The sequence below is a fragment of the Anopheles stephensi genome, chromosome X (assembly GCF_013141755.1).
Source record: "Anopheles stephensi strain Indian chromosome X, UCI_ANSTEP_V1.0, whole genome shotgun sequence".
NCBI classification, from domain to species: Eukaryota; Metazoa; Arthropoda; class Insecta; order Diptera; family Culicidae; genus Anopheles; species Anopheles stephensi.
The window spans coordinates 8245356-8267238 of NC_050201.1; the positions used below are offsets into that span (position 1 = coordinate 8245356).

Below are 21883 nucleotides of genomic sequence, written 5' to 3' on the forward strand. Positions count from 1 at the left end.
GAGGCAGGTAATTAGAAATGGCAAGACGTGTGCTGTTCCGATGCTGAGGTGAACCAATAGTTTTACGATTCAATCTCAAAAAATATCTTCACATTCCTCCTCAAACTCAGAATCGAGCGTAAGTGTGCGCGTGGCTTCGTATCCGATTATTTTAGCATAATTTTCTCCGTGACAATCACAGCAGCAGGCTGCTTCGCGTGGTAAAAGCTCCTCACCGAGCAACGGTGAAGCGGATGTAGCGGAATGGGCCGAGAGAAAGAAGGTATAGAGAAGATAAGTGGCTTTTGAGTGATGAATTACGACCGCTTCATCATACAGCAGCACTCCGCTAGCTGGCAGTGAAGTGTTTGAGGTTAGGAAGTTCGCGGTGCGGAACGGGTTGAAGACGGGCCCATGGAGGAATAAAGCGTCAGCCATTTGCTTTATCAACTGGAAAACAACATTCGAGTGACAAGTGAATAGTGTCAATTTTTCAAAACCAAACTTCCAATCTCGTCCCACCCAACCGCATTTGCACGGTGGGCGATTTGAGCGAACTTTGGGTTAAAATTATTTTTTGTGTATTTTTTTTACATTTACTTGTAAACTTTTTAGAATAAAAAAAATCCAGAAATTACTCGTTGGATCAAGTGAAAACAGCTTATTGGTCAGTGTGTAAGTGTGCTTTTTGTTTATTTTTCGATAAATAAATAAGGCAAAATTTGCCAAAATGGCGTTTGGAAAATGTTTAATGAGCGTTGGTTTTAATGAGTTGGGATTTTTTCCACAAATTTATAATAATTTCGCTCAGTGCTTCAGTGCAGATGTTCTTGATGTGTAAGTGAAATATATTTTGTTAAGAGAAGTATTATCTTTTCCTCCATTTGCATGGGGCTGTCTGATAATATTACTAAGACTTAAAAACAAAACTCATTTGATTGTTAACTGAGAATTGAAATTTTTCGTAAAGAAAATAAAAAAACCCTGTTTAAGAATTTGTACAAAATTATTTTTTTCGCCGTATTGATACCTAAACGTACCATTGTATTTTATTTATTTATTTATTTATAATTCCAGTATTACGGCATGACGCCGTATTGTGTACCATTGTATTTTACTATCAGTTTAATTATTTGGTTAAGAAAAAAGGGTTTGTCGTATACGATGCTCTTTTCAAAGAATGAGAAAGTTATAAATTAAATCATGTTGGACAAATAACAACAAAAACAATCTTTAAAATCAGTTTGAAAGTTGTAAAACGATTCAAATGATTTCGTTTCAAGTTGAACGTATTTTACAAATGGTACAGACATTATATGCAGACAATTTATTTTTCAAAATGAAATATAAATAGTCGACTAACAACGTGTTGAAAAATGGTTCGCAAGACTTATAGCTTTAAAGTGCCATAAAGTTTATTGCTGGTGATATGTAATCATGGCTCCTCATAATATTTGTCTTCACATGTTAAGAGTTGTCTAAATTATTTACATTTTAAGTATCCTTTACGACGTTTTTTGTTGAATACCGGCTGGAAGCCGTATTTTGTCCTGTTCAAAATCTTATTTTTTTTTACTAAAAATTGAGAAAATATATGATTATATATATCAAAATATTAAAAATAACTTCAATTATAACTTTTAAAAGTATTTTTAGATTGTTTAAAGAACAGACGATTATTAAACGACATACAGCAATATGAATTTTTTACCACTTTCAAATAATGTTTTACCGCCATACTCTCACTGTGCACACACTGTATAAAGTGTGATTGAGTTTTTTTCCCCTAGTCGTGAGATGAGCACTTATTGCTTCATCTTTCACCTGTCTGAGAACGGGTGAAAGCAGTGAGTATATACTTGCGAATGAGCGTAGACAAGAGAAACAGGGAAATAAAGGTGGAAAAGATATTCTGCACACACACACAGACACACATACAAACACCTTCCATATATTTTCAATCGTCTGCGGTAGGGAAGGAACCCATTCTTCGGCGCTGATTAGGCGGTGGTCTGTTGAAAGGCACTCGACAGGAAAAACCCTAGCACAACCTAGCGTCGCTTGACGACGAGGTACGTTCGCACCGTTGTAGTTGCGTCGGGAGTGGAGTTGAAAATCAGATCAGAGCCAGATAGAAAGAGTGAACACACGGGGAGTGCGGCGAAGAAATACTGCTCGCAACATCGCAAATCCAGGCGGATGAAACCCGATAAGCCCGTGCCAAGCGATGGAGGTTTCCATGGAACACTACACCAATATCGGCTGCCGACGACTTGTGCAACGGATTGACGAAGAAAGGAGGACGAAGAAAACGATGAAGCACCAGACACAAAAAAAAAACCCCTTCGGAACGGTGAAACGCGCGTCGATGAGGTAAACTTGAAGCACGATCATGGTTTTTGCTAAAGCTGATTTCAAGCCCGACAACAGTCGATTAGCGGTCTAACGCGAAGCCGGTTTATCGATCCGACGGTCGAACGGATCCGATGGATGGATGGATAGATGGAATCGGAGCTAGGATTCGCCCGTTAGCACTCGTGCCCTAAGATTAGCGAGTGGCTGTGGCTTGCTAATGCAAAAATTACGACCACCGGGCATTAGCCGAGCTTTGCTGAGTGAATGAGTAAAGTGGATGGAAAACCTCGTGATGGGTGGTGTGCTTTGTGTTAATGTGCTAGCTTAATATGAGTTTGCGAGTGGAGACACCAGACCGGTGTTGGTGGGTAAATATATTCTCAATTTAATTAAACGTGTTTTTTTAACATTCGTTACCAATCAAAAGTCAAAAAAGTTCAAATGGATATCGGAACCCGAATAATCTAGACAAATAACTACAGCTACCAACCACAAAATATTAATAAAAATTGGAGAAAAAATCATCTACGTCGCTCTCACTGAATCTGTCACCAATTTTCTCCACCCTTAATTTCGTACTGCCCTACGGACAGTCCTTACTATCAGCTGAGAATGAAAAACAAAATGACCGCAAAATCTTCCCAAACCCTCAGCCGCTGAGCTTACTTGGGTAGAAAATCGCACCCCTGCTGCATTAGCGAACCGATCGCAAACCACATACAGTTCATCAGCGTGAATTGGGTTTGCAGCTTTTCCGGGTGTGGATCACACGGGTTCGGCGTCGGCCACTCGTACGGTGTGAAGCTAAATCGAGAGGTTAAATTAAGGGCGAAAGGTACATTATGGAACGTTTTATCTACATCGAAAATTTGAGGAAAAAAATCTGATCAAAAATAAGGACCCAAAAGCTTGCCGCCCATAACGGATGGGGTAGTTAAGTACGGTGAAAACCACAGAAAACAGAGATAATAAGGAAAAACAATAGAAAAAAATAGAAATCAGATTTCAAAAGGAAGCTAAATCAAAGTGCAAAATAAAACGCTTCTTTTGTTTATTCTACTGAATGACACGCACAACCCGGGCCGAACGAAACGAGAGAGAGAGAGAGGAGAAAAAAAAACAAAATGTCCGGCACGTTCCCCGAAACACACACACACCGGAAATGAGAATTTATTGCTTCCGTGGGACGAGGGTGGGAAGGTGGGAGGCGGGGTGTTTGGAGGAAAGCTTTGTGGGAGCGATTTTGAATATTGATTGGAAAATTAACGATGATGCACAGCCCGCGCGTTTTGTTGTATTTATTTTCCAGCGCTTCCCTTTCGACCTCCCCTTCCGCCCTCCCCCCCCCCCCGCCCCACCTATTTGAATTTGATTGACTCTCGAGGAAGGTTTCGTGCGATGTTGGGGGTAAAGAAAATTAGGTACAACAACCCATCCCACTCAGCAAACCCCCTACCCCATAAAATTGGGGTGGTGAACCCCGTTTTTCACACCCACCCATCCCGGTAGTGTATCAGTGTTGGAGTGTGTGTGTGTTTGTGTGATTTTTTTTCCGTTTTATCGGGGATGATTTTTCATGATAATTAACTTCCACCACTTCATCCGGTCCCGGGGCCCGAGCACAAAATTCAATTTGTGGCTGGTTGTTTGCGTTCGGCGCCATTGTTTTTCTTTGTTGCAGCAGCAGTTGGTGCGGTTGGTTGCAGATAATCCTGACTGATGTGTGTCTAGTTGGGAGCTTTTTGTTGTTGTGTGAGCTATTTTTAATGTCAGTTCGGTTTTTTGTTTTGCCAGGATGCATTTTTACTATCTCCATCTCCGTTAATCTCCGGAATGAAGCGCACCGGATGCAGCGTTCATTTGGTGAGCTGAGTTTTTCATTCCGCACGGTCGAGCATCTGGTGGAGCATTTCTTTAGCGGGGAGGAACTGTTTTTTTAACTGTTCACACGAGTGGTTCGCTCGTTCGGTGGGTTTGTAATTGATGCTCGATTAGTGTTTGTAAGCTAGCGTCAGCTTTCCGGATTGTGCTCGTGTTTTTATCATAACTTTTACTCTGCATTGGTGCCGTGACCAGGATGATGACAGTCGGAAGTAAATGGTTGAATATCGCTGGATTGCTTTTTTGTTAAATTATTTGGTGCCGTGATAAGGATTAGTCCAACAGCCATTACTGATGTGCAAAGTGAGTCAGAATGAGTGAACGAGTTGAGTCTTGAGCAATTAATTAGATGATTTAAATCATCACAACTCAACTTCACGATTTTAACTCACTTCTGATTTAACACGCCTTGCGGACTAACCACTCACTCATGAGTAGTGTTGGGTCCAGCAGCTCGTTTTAAAGAGGAGAGGGCAACTGCTCACTAACACGTGAGAGGTGAGATAGCTCCGCACTCAATGAGGGCAAAAAGGTCGAAGAGCGCGAAGAGCTACCTCGTGGATTCGAAGAGTGCAAAGAGGTTGGAGCGTGCTCAGAGCCCTCATTTTATTGGAGCGAGGCTCGAGTTCACTACTCAACACTACTCATGAGTTAAATAACTCATTGCTCAACCACCGAATCACTTACTCACTCACTCATCTTGTTTAAGCCCACTCACCTCAGTTTAACTCACTTACTTCTTTTTAACTCACTTACTACATTTTAACTCACTCATTATGTTTTACTCACTCGCAAAGAAACAAATTAAATCGTGAAGGCAAAATTACTATCATAAACACATTTTGTGGTTGCAATAAAGTTGAGCGTGAGTTTAAACGTACTGATTGAGTTAAAACAAAGAGTGTGAGTCAAAATTTAGAGAGTGAGTTAAAGCGAATAAGTGTTGGAGCTATAGCGTAGTGAATGAGTTTCAATTTAGTTAGTAAGTGGATAGCAGGTCAGAGAGTTATATCACCAATGAGTTATTTAACTCACGGGTGAGTTAGAACGTAGTGAGTGAATGGTTAGTCGGCATGGAGAGTTAAATCATTCGTCCTGATTTAAGCTTAAGTTCAGCTCATTATTTAACTCTTCATTAACCGTTTAATCTAAGTTGTGGTAAAAATAACCACTCTTCATTTAATTCACGTTACAGAGTGCATATTCCCATCACTATTCGCCATGGGCAAAACAGGCTTCAAGTGAGCAAACCTTGCACACGTTGAAGGTCCTTCGGAGGTACAGGAAAAAATCGAAAACTTCATTAAAATTAATGCGAGCTTCGATTGGGAAGGATTCAGCAGAAAAAGCACCTTTAGGTTGAATAAAAATTACTGCTGGTGATGGTGCCGTGACCAGGATGATGACAACCAAAACAAATGTTCTCAGATGAAGCATCACCTATTGTCCTGGTTGCACCTTTTTCATTGTGTTTATTTTGCGACAGCATACGTTAAAGCGAATATTAAAGGAAACAACAATCTGGTGCCATGACCAGGGTGCGTTTCAGGTGTAAAAAAACGTAATACCAAGCCCTAGAAACCCTGCACACAATGGTGAAGTTAAAAATAGAATCTCGGTAACCGGTCGAAAAGCAGAACGAAACAAAAAAACACAGCCGTTACCCGTGAGGTAAGACGCGTCCTTGCTGGTGGCCAGCTGGTGAAGCATTGTGCCGGTACGGGAAGCAACGATGGCGACTCATAAATGGTGGATAATTTTCAATTAGATTGCACTCGTAAAAATAAATTACGCTTTCCCGGGTTTTACCCCCTCCCCCCGGGTTAGCTCCCGCTTAATCGAGCGTTCCTCGTCTGTCGTGATTCATCCAACGGTGCAGCGTACTGCAGGGTGCGCCCCAGAGCTGGTGGCGTGTTAGCCACTCCGGTAGCCATTTTGTTTGCTCTCCGTCTGTCGGTGTGTACTTTCGTTCCTTCCTCTTTGGCGAACGTTCCCCACGAGCGCTTTTATTCTACGGTGTGGTGTCATTTCCGGTTGAGCTGTCGCTGACGATGTCTAATGAGGTGCAATCTTGTACGCGAGCATGCTGGTGCTGCTGATGTGTTAAACAGAAATCCTGCTTCCTGCTGTTAGGAATGGGGTTGGCCCTCCCCCCCCCCCCCCCCCCTTTAGCTAGAGGAAAACGAGCGTGTGATTTTTTTTGTGTTGTGTGTGCTGCTCGATGATACAATTGTAGCAGTTCTGTTTCTTCTAAAGTTGAAAGGCAAATAAAAAACCGAGCCACTGGAAGGGCTACACAAAAAAGGGGAAACGTAATAGAATGCTCACCGCGCTAGAATGAAGAGCAGGACCGAAACGCCTAGGTACGCGGTCGCCATGTAGATCCAGACGTCCAGGGAGAGTGGTGACAGGAAGGAGAACAGGTTCGGTGGTTGTTTGACCGGCTTCCGGTACAGCACCGAGATGCCGAGGTTCATAAATGGCATCGTAAAGTCGACCACCTGCTCACGGTCGAAGGTGATGGTAAGGTCGGCGATGGCTAGGTCTGCCCGTTGCTCCAACAATTCCTTGATCATACCATCCCATTCACTGTGGAAGAAAGTGGAGAACGAAACCCAAATAGCAACCGAAGATCGAAGGAAATATCAGGGTGAACCTTACCCGGTCTCCTTGTTGTGGCTGCCGTAACGTCCATCCGGTGCCAACCGTATCGTGTAGTTGAAGCCCAAGATCTTCGAGATCTCGTGTATGAGATCGATCGCGTAACCCTCGAACTGTGAGTTGCCGGTTAACTTTTCCGCCGAATCCTTCCGCATGCAGTACGGTGCGCTCAGGATCGTCGTCACGATCAGTGTCTTGTTCTGGAGGATCTCCACTATCTCCTTCTGCTGTTCGCCGTACGTGCGCGTAAAGTTGACGCCGGACGTCGAGTTCCAGGTGCCGCTTTTGCGCAAACCCTGCGGACCAAGCTCGACAATGTCCAGCACGAAGTCGCTCCGGAAGCCCTGATGGTCGAACTTGATGACATCGGTTAGGCCACGCATTTCGACCTGTGCGAGAGTGAAAAAAGAAACAAATGAGTTGTGTGATGGCGGTGGGATGATGAGGACGGACGAGATACGTACGATTTTCATATAATTTATTAGGCTGTATCCGTGCGGCCACGTATCCTGGGTGTCGCATGACAGCGGATGAATGTCAATCTGCTGGCTGGTGTCCAGATCGTGCAGTGCTTTCGCAAACAGATGCACCGCGTCATACATCAGTGCCGTTTCCGCCTACGCTCAATATAAGTTGGTGTGTTTGTATGGGTGAGAAAGAGAGAGAGAGTTAGTGTGGCAGAGCGAAAATAGCAGAATCATCAAGAATTGCGTGACGAGGAAGATTTCTGGCACGGGGAAAATCATGCCAACCAGCAACCCTGGTTCAGCATCACTATTCGACCGGTCGTGGAAAGTCAACACACACACACACACACAAGCACCATCGCGCGGAGATTGTCCTGTTGTGAAGGGGAGTAGTTTAAATTAACATTCATACGGGTGGAACCGTCGTATCGGTTCGAGCCCATCAGACCGGAAACCGCTCGGCAATGGTCACGGCACAAATGGCGACTCGTTCCCCGCTCGCGACGCTACCACAGTGACCTCTCCCCCGAACTTGCCCGACCGAAGGTTAAATGTAAACGAAGCAATTATTGGCATTTCATTAGCCCTCAGCCAATGTGCCGGGCATTACGCGCGCTGGCTGGATGTGCTGACAAGCGCGATGAGAGGGCGATGAAGCGTCAACACGTGGCAGCCGTGGACGTGGCTGTGCCTTGTGTAGGGTCCCGGGCAGTACCGTGCGAGACTGCCGTGTGTCGAACGACGAGAGTAAACCATTTAGGCCGTTTAGGCGACGGAATGGTTTTAATGGGTTAAGCTAAAGGGTGTATGGCGAGCGTACCTGCATCATGATGGATTGGGGTCACCGCTCTATACACTGCATCCTGATTGTTATGTGGTCAAATTCTCGCTCCAATAATTTACTCACTCACTCGCGCACTAGCAGTTAGCATTCAATCATCGTGCTTTGCAGAGTGTTATTCGCTTATCTTTTCTATTCATCTGTTTCCAATGGTGTAAGGCATGGCTGACGGAATTCTTGTAAGGGAGAAAAAGTATTTTTAATGGTTTCTCTTTTTGTTTTCACAGGTTTCTGACAGATGTCAAACATAGGGCATGGGAACTTGGGGCATGTGAAATCCACCACAGTATATTTGAAATAATCCGCAAATAGTTTACCAGATTAGGACAATTACAAGATAGCTTAAGGAGTCTTTCGATCTTCGTTCAAAATCTTCGAAGGAATATCTTACTTATTAATAAGGTTAAGAGTCCTTTTAATGCCTTTTTGCGAGACGTTCTTTATCAGGTATCAAGGATATTACCAGCAATCCAGGGTTTGCATACACCGCTAGTTTTGGTTGCGTAACTCATCTATTTTTCCTCTTTCTTGGCCCACTTCTTTGGAGTTCGTCTAAAAGACATAGTCTGGTGTCCAATCTGTTTCAAGGAAACATGAGCTATGGCTATATTTCTCCACCCTCAGCTGTATCCGATCTCCCTGAGGTCTGACTGCTCCTGCTAACGAGCTCGTTGAGCACCTTCCTGGTAGGGCATGAGTTCGGCATCCTCATCACTTGCCCTAACCAGCGTATTCCTCCGGCTTTGGCAATCGTCAGGATGTTTTCTAAAATATAGAAATAGCTCAGATAGCTCCTGGTTTTGTCTAGCACACATCGTCAAAGATAGTCCGTAGCAATCGTTGCTCGAAATTTGCGAGAGCATTGGTGTCTTCCGCCAGCAAAGTCCAGGGCTCGTGCCCGTAGCAGACTACCGGCTGTATCAGTGTGCAATATATGACGATCTATATTCTTGATCTCATGAGTCTGTGGAACCGATTTCACTGAACAAAGTCTTTGGATATCGCTACTTTCGTTGTATGCCGAAGTTACGATCGTGCCAAGGTAGCAAAACTCTTCTATTACCTCAAGATCGTCGCCGTCAACAAACACTCAGCTTCTGAGTCGTGATCTATCATGGTCAGAGCCTACGGCAGATGTCCGTCTGATGATGTCTATGTCATCCGTGAAACCAAAGGAATGAGAGAGACCGGGTGAAAGTCGTGCCCCTGATGTCGAAGCCCCCGCTTCGCATGACACCTTCCAAAGCGATATTGAATAGTGATCAGGAGAGTCCGTCCCCTTGCCTCAGTGCCCAAAGAGATTCGAACGATGCTGACAGCTTGTTCCACAATCTCACTTTGCCCTGCACACCGTCCATAATAGCCCTCAACAGCCGTAAAAAATTCGCAGGGAAACCGTACTTCCACCAGCCAGCCTTGAAATCGATGAACAGCTGTTGCCGGCGCTTCTGAATGATCTGCCGAAGGGTGAAGATTTGGTTGATCGTAGATTTCCCTACAACAAATCTAGCTCGTTAGTTTTCGACGAAATCTGTAGCAAGAGGTGCAAGTCTACAGAACAGTATGCGGGCCTGGATCTTGTAAGTAACATTCAGGACTTTGGCGGCTTGACGACAGTAACGAAAATACTTAGTTCTCTGTGGCGCCATCTGATTGTCAAAACCTCAATTACATATTTTACCTGTTTCATGATAATATTCAACTAGAAGCGATTCGTTGTCAAGCGAAATGAACTGTCAAAAGTTGCGAAATTGTTAAAAATACCAAAATGGAGAATAATGAAAATTGCCCTGTGCTCTATTTTTTCAATTCCATCTTCTTTTGCTAGCAATTGGCAATGATTTGCTCGAACGATTTTAACCAACAGCGGTCGTCAAACTGATTCATTGATATTTACATTAATTTTCTCGTCTTTTCCTCTCCTTTCACCTCCTTCCCATACCCTGCAATGTGCTTGATTGACAGATTTCAATGCACGCCGTCGTTGGCGTGGGGTTTATAGAGATGGCGGCAAGAAGAAAAAGAGAGAAAGAATCGAGAAAAGAAGAAACCAAGATGGTCGCTAAATATAAAACAACCCAAGCTTCGGGCGTTCCAATTTCCGTCCATTCAGTGCCTCCGGTGACTGGCGTTTTGGGGAAGCAGCCTACTGCCAGTCTCAGCATCTCCAGTCGCAATGAGTTCCGGTGGGTGAATGCCGCCGTGAAAGGAAAGTCTTCCAAGTCATTTTCCCTGCGCCGGTGGCGGGCAGTTCCGTAGAACGTTTCGGGTGGGTGGGTATGGTGGATGGATGGGGGCAAAAGGATGTCACCGTCGGTCAAGCGTCAGGACAGCCGGAAAGAATATTAACCGGAAATGACGACGACGACGACGACAACCGTCGAGTGACGTCCTATACCTACTGGCGCCCATAGCTCCCGGATACTGGCATCCCCTTGTGGGTGGGTAGTCCTGTTCCGGATTCCTTTCTAATATGGGTGGAAAGGTGAAAATTGGAGAGGGGGAAATTCTATTTTTCTTCCCAGCTATTTCTTGTGTATGTTTGTTTTTGTTTTTCCCTCTCTCTCACAGGGAACGTATCAGTCTCGGTTCGCTGTATGAATTTTTATTGCTTCCTTATCCTTCATCCCCAACTACCCAAACTCACTTTTTCTTCACCAAACAATAGAAAAAAGAAAAACAAGCCCGAAGCCCACATAAACCCGATGCCAAGCCAAGGGAGAAGCTGGGCAAATTGAAATAATGTCACCCGGCTGACGGGCTGGAAGTTGTCCGACAGTCCGAAAGGACGCAATCTTCTCAGCGTTGGATGCGGATGGATGCGGTTGTCTGGTACTGGGCTAAGGTTTTTCTACCCTTGTAGGAATAATTCAACCATGACCCAGGACCGTCGTCCGGACTCTTCCGAACAGTTTGTGCGTGTGTGTGTGTGTGAGGTTCGCCCCGGGGGATAGTATACTTTCAGGTGTAACTCACCTTGATCACGGTCACGTTTTCCTAGTTTTGTTGAACACCGTCGACGAAGTTGATGATGATGGTGATGTTCATGTTGATCCATAGCAGCCCACCACACACGCAGATGGTCCACATAAAACCGAGTTTTTCGTGCATCCCGGACGGTGCAGCAGTGTGGTAGAGCAGAAGAGCAGCAACAAGGGTCGGAGGGTCAGTGATTTATGAAGTTGAACCAGCCGAGAGTAAGAGAGAGAAAGAGAGCGAGAGAGTGCACACTTACCGCAGTTTTGAAGTCAACCTTTTTGCCGAGCCGTGCCTCACCGATGGTCCAGTTGTGGATGGCTTGCGCTACCTCCGGATTTTCTGGGTCGACCAGCCGGAATGCGGTGATGTTCGTGCCGCCGTACTTGAACTCGTCCAGATTGATGGTATGCAGATCCTGTGCCGGAACGGAAGGATGAGTTGCTGGACACTGGTGAGGGATCCCGCAACTCCCAAAAAAACTTACCAGCGACGTGATGAGATAGCTGTGATAGTCGCTCATCATGCCGATCTGCTGCGCCTGCTTCAGCACCTCGTAAATTCGCTCCGTCGAACAGTCCAGCACGATGTGCGATTCGGCCGAGTTTTTGATCTGCTTCAGCAGTGGACTGTTTCCGGCGCGGCACAGCCAGAGCAAGAAGAAGAAGAAGAAGAAGAGGTATGAACACATTAGCGTCATTGAGTTTCGGCAAGCATTAGATGTCAAACGGGTTGGCAGTACACTTTCGATCGAAAACGCGTTAATGACCGCGCCGCGTTGAAGCTCGTGGTCAAGTGGACACTCGTCATTAAACTGTCCGGCGGCCATTTTGTGTGAACGGTGTACTTGTGGGAAGTAGGTAGGTAAACTTCGTGGTCAACGTTTGGCGTCTGGTACAGCAGTGGGCCCCTCACACCCACTTAGCACAGGATGTAATTCCGAGGGGGTTGGTTCTGAGGCCGGACGGCTTGTGCTCGTGGTTGAGGCTAGAGTTTTCTAGAGTACACACTGTTATCGACGTGCCATTTTCGAGAGGACACGTTGAAGTTGGCTCAAAGAAGAAAAATTAGGCAATGTGGATGACCACGGCGAGTACTTGGAAGCGGCTCTCAATTAAAGAGACGGTTTGCGTTCCACTTTCGTTAATGTTGTCCTCAACGGGGGAACAGTAAATGCTAGTAATTTGTTTAAGTTTGAAGTTTCATGTTGGTGATCTTAATCATTTTTGCTGGTGTAGTTCAGTTTCGCTCTCAACGCACAGAGCCATAGCTTTTCTATGATGATAGCTAGGAGTTGTTAAAAAAAAAATTGCAACAACAGCTAATGATGCCCTGTTTGTTAGACTGTTTAAAGTTTATGTTTAGTTACGTCTTAAAGTCCAAAAATAGTCTCGAATTGTTTGTGTAACTTAAATTTTTCTACAAATAACATTTTAATGGCTTTCGAGATGTGTTCAAGGAATCTCCCAAAATATTCCAAATGAGTATACAATTTTACCTTTGAGTATTTTTTGGTGAGCTTCTAGAGTGACAACAGTGTTTCAAAATGTGTCTCAAAATGCTACATGAAATGATAGTTGCTACCTTGTCACGAAGCGCCCATAAATTCAAATCATTCTAGGGAAAACTCTTACCGGAGACCGAATGTGTTGCGTGTTGCATACTTTACGGTGCGCTTCCTTCACAGCGCTCTATAGCTAACTGTACACGATAAGCGATGCTTTGATAGTGAATCTCACCCATACCATCACTAACAGCTGTTGAAGCATAGAACCGCGTCCCTGTTTCTTTGGTTTGAAATCTTTTCACTTATTTTGATTGCCTTGGTTTCAACTTGCCCAGTAGGGTGAGATAAGTAATTTATCACTTTTTAAGCTTACATTACAAGCGTAAGTAAACATATTATGTTTAAACTATCAAAATCGGCTTCGAAGTTGGAGATTTCGAAAGATTCGTGTTTTCTGTCAAAATTGGATAATCGTTTGTGCTAGTAAAAAGATTCGTCAATTTTAATTGAATGCACCAATACAGGTTTGCCGCCAGTGAAATCTCGAGCAGGGTCTGTGTCGTGTAAACGCGCCTTATCAAAGATAATTAGGAAATGTGTTTTGCTAGAGTTTATTAACCAAGAAAAAACACTCACTTTGAAGTGAGTCTTTTGGTTTTGTTACATTGGGATACAAAGATACACAAAGTACAAAGTACAAAAACCTTAAAAAATTCAAATCGTTTACCAAAAAGGAGTAGTTCGTCGAATTCGTCGAATGCTTTGCTAAAGGGCAAAGAAACTGCTCGATGTCTCACAATCAGGGATAAAGCGGAAATGATTGTGTTTAAACCTTCTCCAAACGGATGTTTAGCATCATTGTATCAAGGGTTAACACCAATTTCTCAGAAAAAGTTTACACATTCATCCGGTGGTTCTCAGGATAATATTCTTGGAACCCTTATGTTACTTCATAACCACACAATGTATTCCCATTTTTGCTGATGTTGTTCAGATTGACTGTGTTATTACCACTGTAAGCGGTTGTGATAGGCCACGACACTCTCTAAATTTATTTGCAGATTGGAGTTTTTTCCTTGGGGCAGTCCGGTGGTCTTCACACGACAGAACTGAACCGTAGTTCAAATCCAATCCGGACCGCCTCTCTGTATGCAGAGCTGGCTACTTTACTACGGGTAAAATCAGGTCACAGAAAGCCAGAAATGGCAAACCATTACCTTTCGAGGTTCTAGTGCCAATGGAGAAGAAGAAGACGGAGTTTTTTTCCAAACCACCATTTTTATGAGTTGGAAAATTTAATATTGGGGTCTATGATATCCTTGACTATTTTATTCGTATGCGCGTTGAGTCAAACCCCAGCTAAGCTTACCTGGCTCAGGGCCCTTTGCTTCCACCAAGAGCCTGCTACACCAAGGAGATGGCCTTCCTGTCTTCTTTTCAATCTGGCGTTAGAGAGTGCCTCGGAGTGACTCGAAGGTCGAAACTTCGGGGCTCATCCAACTATCCAGGTTCTGGCATAAGTCATGAGAAACGACTCAGCCCATAAAGTCCTTTTAGACCGTCTAAAAAAACAGAGGAGGCGTGGTAGAACCATTCTGAGATTATGACATTCCGAAGCTAAGATAATCCTAGCGCTCTGTACAATTTTTTAAATATTTTTGTTTAGATAAGATAAAACTCCTATTGTATGGTTTCACTAGAAAAATTGTTAAAGTTAAACTATTTGTTTAAAAATCAAGAGCCTGAAGCAATGGAGTTGTTCTAGACCTTCTATTCTGCCCTTAACGGAAACCTTATTTGAGGTTAATCGAATACTAAGTATCATCACACATTATGCTTCTAGCTTTTGAGGTCCTTTATGTCCTACCGCTAATCATTGCACAATGGCCCGTTAAATTCAAGAATTTAATTCAATAGCCTGGACTCTCCGTACAGAATTGTAGAATAATAGGCTCAATTCAATTCTGCGAATATTAAATAGATAAGTCCTTTGAAATGTACCATGACTTATTCAAAACAATAAACTCAATTATCACAACAGATGCTTTGGCTAGGTTTCGCAACTGCTATTACACAGGCGTCACTGTTGCACAGGTTACATTTATACTCCGAAATTACTTCAATATATTAAAGTTAAATATGCAAGTAATGCAAGGGATGAAGTAATTAATACCAGTGTCTAAATGGAGTTTAATTTTCTATAGAAATTTTATTTAAAAAATACTATAGCAGAGCTCAATATGCTGTAAACTCTTTCAGGGAAAAACATACTTTGATCAGGCTGAATTTTCGCTTACACCAAACGGGTTTTTCGCTCCGGGGAACCAATAGCACCCCAAGCAGGACACAACTTTACCAGCCGAACAGCATCGGGCAAGAATTTCGATATGCGGGAAACAATTCACCACCACCGAACGTTCGAGGAATTGTCCATCCATGCTGGTGGAAAATTTAGAATGCATGTCCAACATCGCCATCGTGCGCAAATAGGACGCTAAGTGGAATGGGCAGATGTAACAAAGTCATAATGTGGTAAGCTCCTGCCGTCATCGCCGTCATCGAAAATGGCACGGTCGACAACAATGGAACGAGGACACGCTTCCGCGCTTAGCAGCGGATGAGCCGCATTACATTGAACCGATCGATGCGAAGGGACAACGACGACGAATCGAACGCAAATTAGACGCACTCCATGGCTGTACTGTATCAAGGATGTGTGTGAGTGGACAGTCAGTTTGAGCAGTTCGCATTTTTGGGCGATGCGAGGAAAATCGATCCAACGGTGATTCCCGGTATCGGAAATTCCGAATCCGTTTTCGGTGAATTTTGCGGGAGTAGATAATTAGCGGTCCGAAGCGGGATTTTGGATTTTTGGGTTTGGGTGTTAATTATCCCTTGAATGGATTTGGAATTTGGTGGAGAAATACATTAGACATTAGAGAATAAAATTTTTTAGTGAAAAATCGATCGAGTGCACCATTCCTTTTCAGTTTTTATTTTGTATAATTCGCTGATGTTGGTGAGACACTAGATAGCAATTTTTACCGCACTGCCCACACAAACACACACATGAAATGAAAATTTACATGCATCGTACCGTGTGGGGAGCGATAAATAGCGGAAAACCGCAACTTAACCCAACAAGTACTGGGCGCCTCCATCCGGTGGGATATGTACCGAAAAAGGGATGACACTATAAAAAAAAACAAACCGAAACAACAACAATGGAAATAAAATGAAACCCTTCTGTCCATTGTCCGTGCAGTGATGCGCTGCACGGTGTGAAAGTGTCCGGGGCGACAAGGCTGCAATGCGTAAAACATACATATGTTGTTTTTCCCGCCCAGCTCGGGGAAACACATTGTGTGGAACGGTTTTTTAGCGCATATTGGTCATGCTGTAGGCATAAACAGGGTGGGAGAAAGGAGCGCAAAAAACACTGAAACCGTGAGTGTTCTTCATCATCTCCTAAGCTTATTTGTTCCATTGTTCCTTTGACACAGTGGGTGTGTGTGGCGTGATGAAACATAAAGCAATCTAAATTGAGCTAGCTGTGAACACCAAACATAATATTTTGAACAAGGGTTTTAAATTATTAATAACTACACGTTTTCACACCTGCTAAAGGGGTTTTAGATCAATAAGTATCTAAGAGGAAACGATGGAAAATTTGTTAAGGTCAGAATTTTAAATTTTCCTTTATTTGATAGCTCTATCCTTTGAACTCTTTCACCAATGTTGATTAAAAAATGAAAATTTTATATTTTCACCCTTAATTAAGTCAACTGCATTAAAAAATTTGGTCAAAACCTTTGAATTTTTATATATTTATATTTCTTGTTAGACGGCTTGTCGCCGTATTGACCAAAACCTTTGAATGTTAAGAAAACTATTTAAGATTTTCTTGTGCGACATTTAGCAAATCACTTCTCTATATTAAAGTAAAATGTTTTTGCTACTTTCCAGTGAAAAATATGCCTCCCTGAGACGAACCTTCGGTGCATGACTACTTCCCTCGAACCAAATTTTAAGTCTCGTGAAGACTACACAACTAAACGATGTATTTCTGCAAGAAGGAGTGATGGAGCAACACTGGCACACGACCCAAAAAACAATCGAGGCACCGGGGCTGAATACCACTAGAACTGGTGCTCTCAAGCAGGTAGCAGGTACCACCTATGGACGGAGTTGGTGGCCTCCAGGGCCCTCGCTGGCTTGTAGATCCTCTTTGGATCAAGGAACTCGATTAGGCTTAGTGTCCAAGTGGTGGCAAGGACTCGTACTAGGGTCATATAAAATGGAGCCTGCTCGAAGGACAGGAGTTTCTCCAAGACAAAACTAACCAACGACCCCCCACCCCCCGACCTCATCTTCCCATTCCGTCTGAGACCCACAAGGAGCTTGCTCTGCCTCTGCACTCAGGCACACTCGGAATGTGGTGTTCTCTCACGTTGAAGTCCCTTGCGACGACCAGGACTATGATTGTGAGTTGACAGAACAACCTCTTGCACGCTTTAGAGGCCTTGCCGTTCTTCAAGTATCAAACAACAGACCTATCACCTGGACAAAGAACAGCTGGCAAATCACCAAGGAAAACAAAAGCATCTTTGATGATTGATGTACATCAAACGAGAGATGACGAGTAGCTCATGATCATTGTGACGCAAATGATCTAGCAGAACCACCTGCAGATTACAAGGTATCTAGCTTCCAATAAGACTCAAATTAATGAAGTTCATAAACGTTTGGTTAAAATTCCTACTGTAAACTATTTGAGTTCATCTCAAACCTGCTTCAAGTTTACTTCAATAGTACAACGATCTCAACAATTTTACTGAGCAGCTTGATGGTGTTTGTTAGCTGTAGAATTCCAACGAATGAATTATTTGGTTTCCATGAAAAAAAATTGTAAAGGAGTTAATAAAACTATAAAAAATAAAACAATATTTTGTTTTCAATATTCTATATATATTCACAACTTTTATTATAAGTTGTGTTTTATCATTTATGTCCTTATAACATAGAGAGTTATTTTTTCCAAACATTTAAAAAAAAAAATGCCACTTGTGCTCAATTTTCTTTCTGTTTTTTATGGGGAAAATTTAATAGATTAAAAGGATACCGTAAAAAATTTGATAGAATGACAAACAAAAATAAACAAACACGAAATGCGAAGGTCGCGAAAAACTTCCGCGGTAACCGTCGCAGCAGACCATCCGATCGGATGGCCTACTGGACATTCATTATCTGTTGTTGTGCTTTTTTTTTTTGGGTGTTTCGGCTTTTTTTACCCTCTTTTCTAAGGTTGCAAACGACACAAACCCTGTGCAGTGGTATGGGTGTTGGAAATTTTCATGTGTTTTTGTTTTCCGTTGTGGTTCACCCGCATCTAGCGTTTGGTGTTTCTCTCTTTCATTCTCTTGTTTTCCCGTTCTACGAACGTTCTACTGCTAATGGTACGGCAAGAAAATGGGTGGGTTTTTGTGAAAAAGGTGTACACACACACACATCGACACGAGGGATCGTGTGGTTTTGTTTGATGTAGTAAATTTTCCCGGTCCGCTCGGTTCCACTCTACGGCACGTATGCAAACACACCATTATGACTAATTGAGGAGTGTAGAATAATGCAAAAAAAGGTGTGAGAGAGACGGAGAGAGAGAAAGAAAGAGAGAGAGAGAGAAAAGGCTGATTTTCCCAATGCAAGTGTGTGTGTGGATATGCGTACACGTGTTAAAAGCATAAATTTGACCTCCATTTCATGGGGAGGGTACCCCCCTCCCCTTTAACGCCCCTTTCAACCACTTCCCCACCGGTATGCAGAAGTACGTGCCGGTAACAAGGGAAAACATTTCCAACTCCCTCCCTCGGGGGGGGGTAGGGGAGGAGGGGGGGGAGTATTGAGTTGCAGAAGGAGGGGTGGTGTGGTGTAAGAATTATGACCTTTTTCACGGCCCGATACGCGCGATCCCACGTGTATCGGTTTGGGAATTTACCGTGTTGCTGATCCTCTCCCTCCCCCCCCCCACCCCCTCCCTCTTCACTACCCACTCCCAATGTCGCGCTTGTCTCTGCAACCGCCAGAAGAGAAATGCGCAAAATGGTATGGGTGTTTTTCCCCACGTGTACGTACAGTACTGGACAAAAGCGAGGTCGCACTGGAGTATTATTATATTTATATCGCTATAGATTGTACTGTATGGTAAATTTTCGTACGCTTAGTCTGGAACAAATGTAGCATTTTTTATGTTAAAAATTGAAAGCTCATCATTACTTCGTTAAATGGCACACATTTTCGGAACTTTGATAAAATACTAATAAAAGTCATTTTTAAGGTGGAAAAAAACTAAAATGATCCTCACACTCGAAAAAAATGTGTAATCGATAATAATTGCTGTTGATTTACCTTACTAAGTAGACATTGAAATCAGAAAAGCTGGGTACAAAGCAAATTTCTGTAAAAATCTGCTATTTAAAACATTCTAACTCATCAAGCAGGTCTTACGGACATGTTAACCTTTCGGAAATATGATTTAAATTTGTTAAGCGTATGGAAAATAAATAAGACGGACGAAGAACTTGGCAGTGTCCAAGAGCTCCAAACTGATCATCCGTCGATGATACAAGAAACCGTCAACTTAACCAGCTCAGATCGAACTGTACGCGTAAGACTAGTGACTTGTTGAATGGTAGGATCAAGCATCGAGAAGTACTGGAAGCAAGTTCTCTTGAGGGATGAGAGCAAGCTCCAGCTCTTTTGGCGATTGAGTACGAGCATGCGGCCGATAAAAATGTTTAAGAAAGCAAAAAAGCACGGAGATTAGAGAGCCTGTGCTTGAGTCTTATGGCATAGTTGTGGCTCTTTTCTGGACCAAACGTCGAACGTTAAGAAGTGGTCCCACTAGGTATTGATTTTAGTCATAATAAATTTAAAAAAATTGTTATAAAACATTGAATCATCCAATACACTTTTTTTAATTATTGCTTTGGATCAGTCGTTTTTCTGAAGATGCATAGGTAATTATGATTTCTGTCCAAAAGTATCAAAGTGATATGCATCGTAGCTAAATAAATGCAATATGAGTTTGTAGGAATATTGAAGGTGTATGCTTTATTCTGTCCAGCACTGTATGTGCGCGTATGTGTTGATGGGTGGTTGTGTGCACAGATGTAACAGAATCCGTCGCAAACTTTTCACCCATACTCATCAGCACTTTGACCCACAGCTCCTTCCCCCCCCCTCCCTCCCCCGCTTCTCTCACCCCACCCATCATTTTCCTTCATCATGCACGTGTGCACCCATCACCCGCAACTAACGCACCGGGACACGCACTGGGACCCAAACAGCGGGCAATTGAAACAAATTTCAATTTGCAAAATTCATATAAATTTCACCGTGCTGCTCCGTGGATCGCCACCACCGTCATCTCGAGATCCGGCCAAACACCGAAGCACCGAGGGCGGGGCAGATAATGAAGTACGATGCGCACATTCATCCGGATTCAACCCCCTGAGAGGGAAACGGGGGTTGGGGTTGGTGTCTGGGGGAGGGCTGTGAACCGCATGCTGGGTTGCGTCCTCATCAGAAATTCATCAGGTGCGATGCGAAGTGCTGCATCTGGCCGGTTGGGAAGTTGATTTGCGTAACACTACAATAATGTACATACAGGCGGCAAACGTAGTGTGCGTAAGCGCGATAGTGCGAAACAATGGCTGGCAAATTTGTTGTACTAATGTAACTTTTAATCACCCCTTTTTTGCTGTTATTAGAAAGTAAGCTAATTAGCGTGTGCCCATTCAGGATAAAGGAAAGTTGCGCCTGGCAGTAGGCAAAGCGCATTACAATGTGTGTATATTTATTTTATTTCTCTACTAATGATGGCTCAACGCTATCATTGTTTCGTATATTGATTTGATCTATAAAAATACCTTAATTGACATTTGATATCTTAGAGAAAGTAAGTAGAAAAGCTTTAAAAAATGTGTGTATTGTGAAACTTCGAGCCAGATAATAGTATTACCATTAGTCAGCCTTTCAAAACTCAAAAGCTGTAATAATCTCAAAATATAGAGCATATTTAAAAGATGCTAATTATAATGGTTTTCAAAAATAGTTCACCGATGGTTCTTTAAATGTCAATAAATTAGATAAGATCTCAATTTCACGAGTAAATAATAAATATGTAATTAAAATACTACCTCAACAAAGATTATTCCATCTCGATATGAACATTGCGTAATTTTTCTACCCCCGAAAGGATTGTCGCCATTTTGTGATGCTTTTTCCGTCACCAATCAGTCTATAAGCCATATTTGTAGTCAAACAGTTCGGGAATGTATTAACCTGTTTGGGTTGAAACTGTTGTGTTGGGGACAGGTGAAACAATTGCGCCTACAGATAGGCAATACACTTAGCAGATATCTTGGTCCATAAGTGATGCGTCAGTTTTTGGCTAACCACCAGTTAGTGTTAGTGCAAAAAAGTTTCAAATTAGAATATGAAATATATTTTAAATGTAGGTTTAAAGAATGCTCCGACCTAAGTAAAAAGAAAGCAGAGCGTACCGAAACAAGAATGAGCTCCCAAAATGCTCTATGGTTGCCCTCAAATGATTGACAGAAGCTGGCTAAGTTTTGATGATTTACTAGCTGAAGTCAGCATGTACCCCCCAAAATCTTATTTTTTTAGTTCAAAATTTCGAATAATATTAATATAGTTAGTCAATAATATTAAAATACCCAGATCATCAAACAACGCAATGTGTCTTCGATTGTTCACTCATTCGTTACGAGATGGTATGCGGGTTGCGGGGTACTGTCAGGCGTCAATGAAATTTTCACCATCTTTTAAACCCCGATTATGTTACTTCTGCAAAGCTTTTCACCAACCCCACCTCTAAGCTCACAATGTAATGCCGTTTGCCTACCTCGTTGGTTTGCTGTACAGCTTCGCCCATGACACGTACGTCGCCTAACGTTACGCTCAGCACTGTTTGCCTCACTAGAGCCAGCCGACCATCCACCTGCAAATGGGCACGCTCTGTCACCAGGCTTTCCATGCGAGCTCGTGCTTTCCACCGGCGGCATGATTACAATCCCGCCCGAAGCGTAAGCTCATTTGGATGGTCTGTTTGCCGGTGCCACGGTGGCAACTTTACCGAGCGTGGAGCACACGCGAAAAGAACGCGCCCACGGTACACTTTTAATGAGTTACCGA

At 43.1% G+C, this 21883-nt stretch overlaps 1 protein-coding gene across 16 annotated transcripts in view; it reads right to left on the reverse strand.

The window, feature by feature from the left end:
* Positions 1–21883, reverse strand: part of LOC118517412 (glutamate receptor ionotropic, kainate 2) — a 129174-nt gene that overhangs the window by 21711 nt on the left and 85580 nt on the right. For 15 of the 16 annotated variants that reach the window (XM_036063508.1, XM_036063506.1, XM_036063505.1 and 12 more), the window contains 7 exons: positions 11648–11789; positions 11420–11578; positions 11161–11181; positions 7341–7493; positions 6877–7265; positions 6544–6804; positions 3001–3138 (listed from right to left, as the gene is read on the reverse strand). In XM_036063508.1, coding sequence (XP_035919401.1) covers positions 3001–3138; positions 6544–6804; positions 6877–7265; positions 7341–7493; positions 11161–11181; positions 11420–11578; positions 11648–11789 — 1263 coding nt within the window. The remainder of the gene's footprint in view (positions 1–3000; positions 3139–6543; positions 6805–6876; positions 7266–7340; positions 7494–11160; positions 11182–11419; positions 11579–11647; positions 11790–21883) is intronic. The other variant, XM_036063513.1, reaches the window with a different exon arrangement.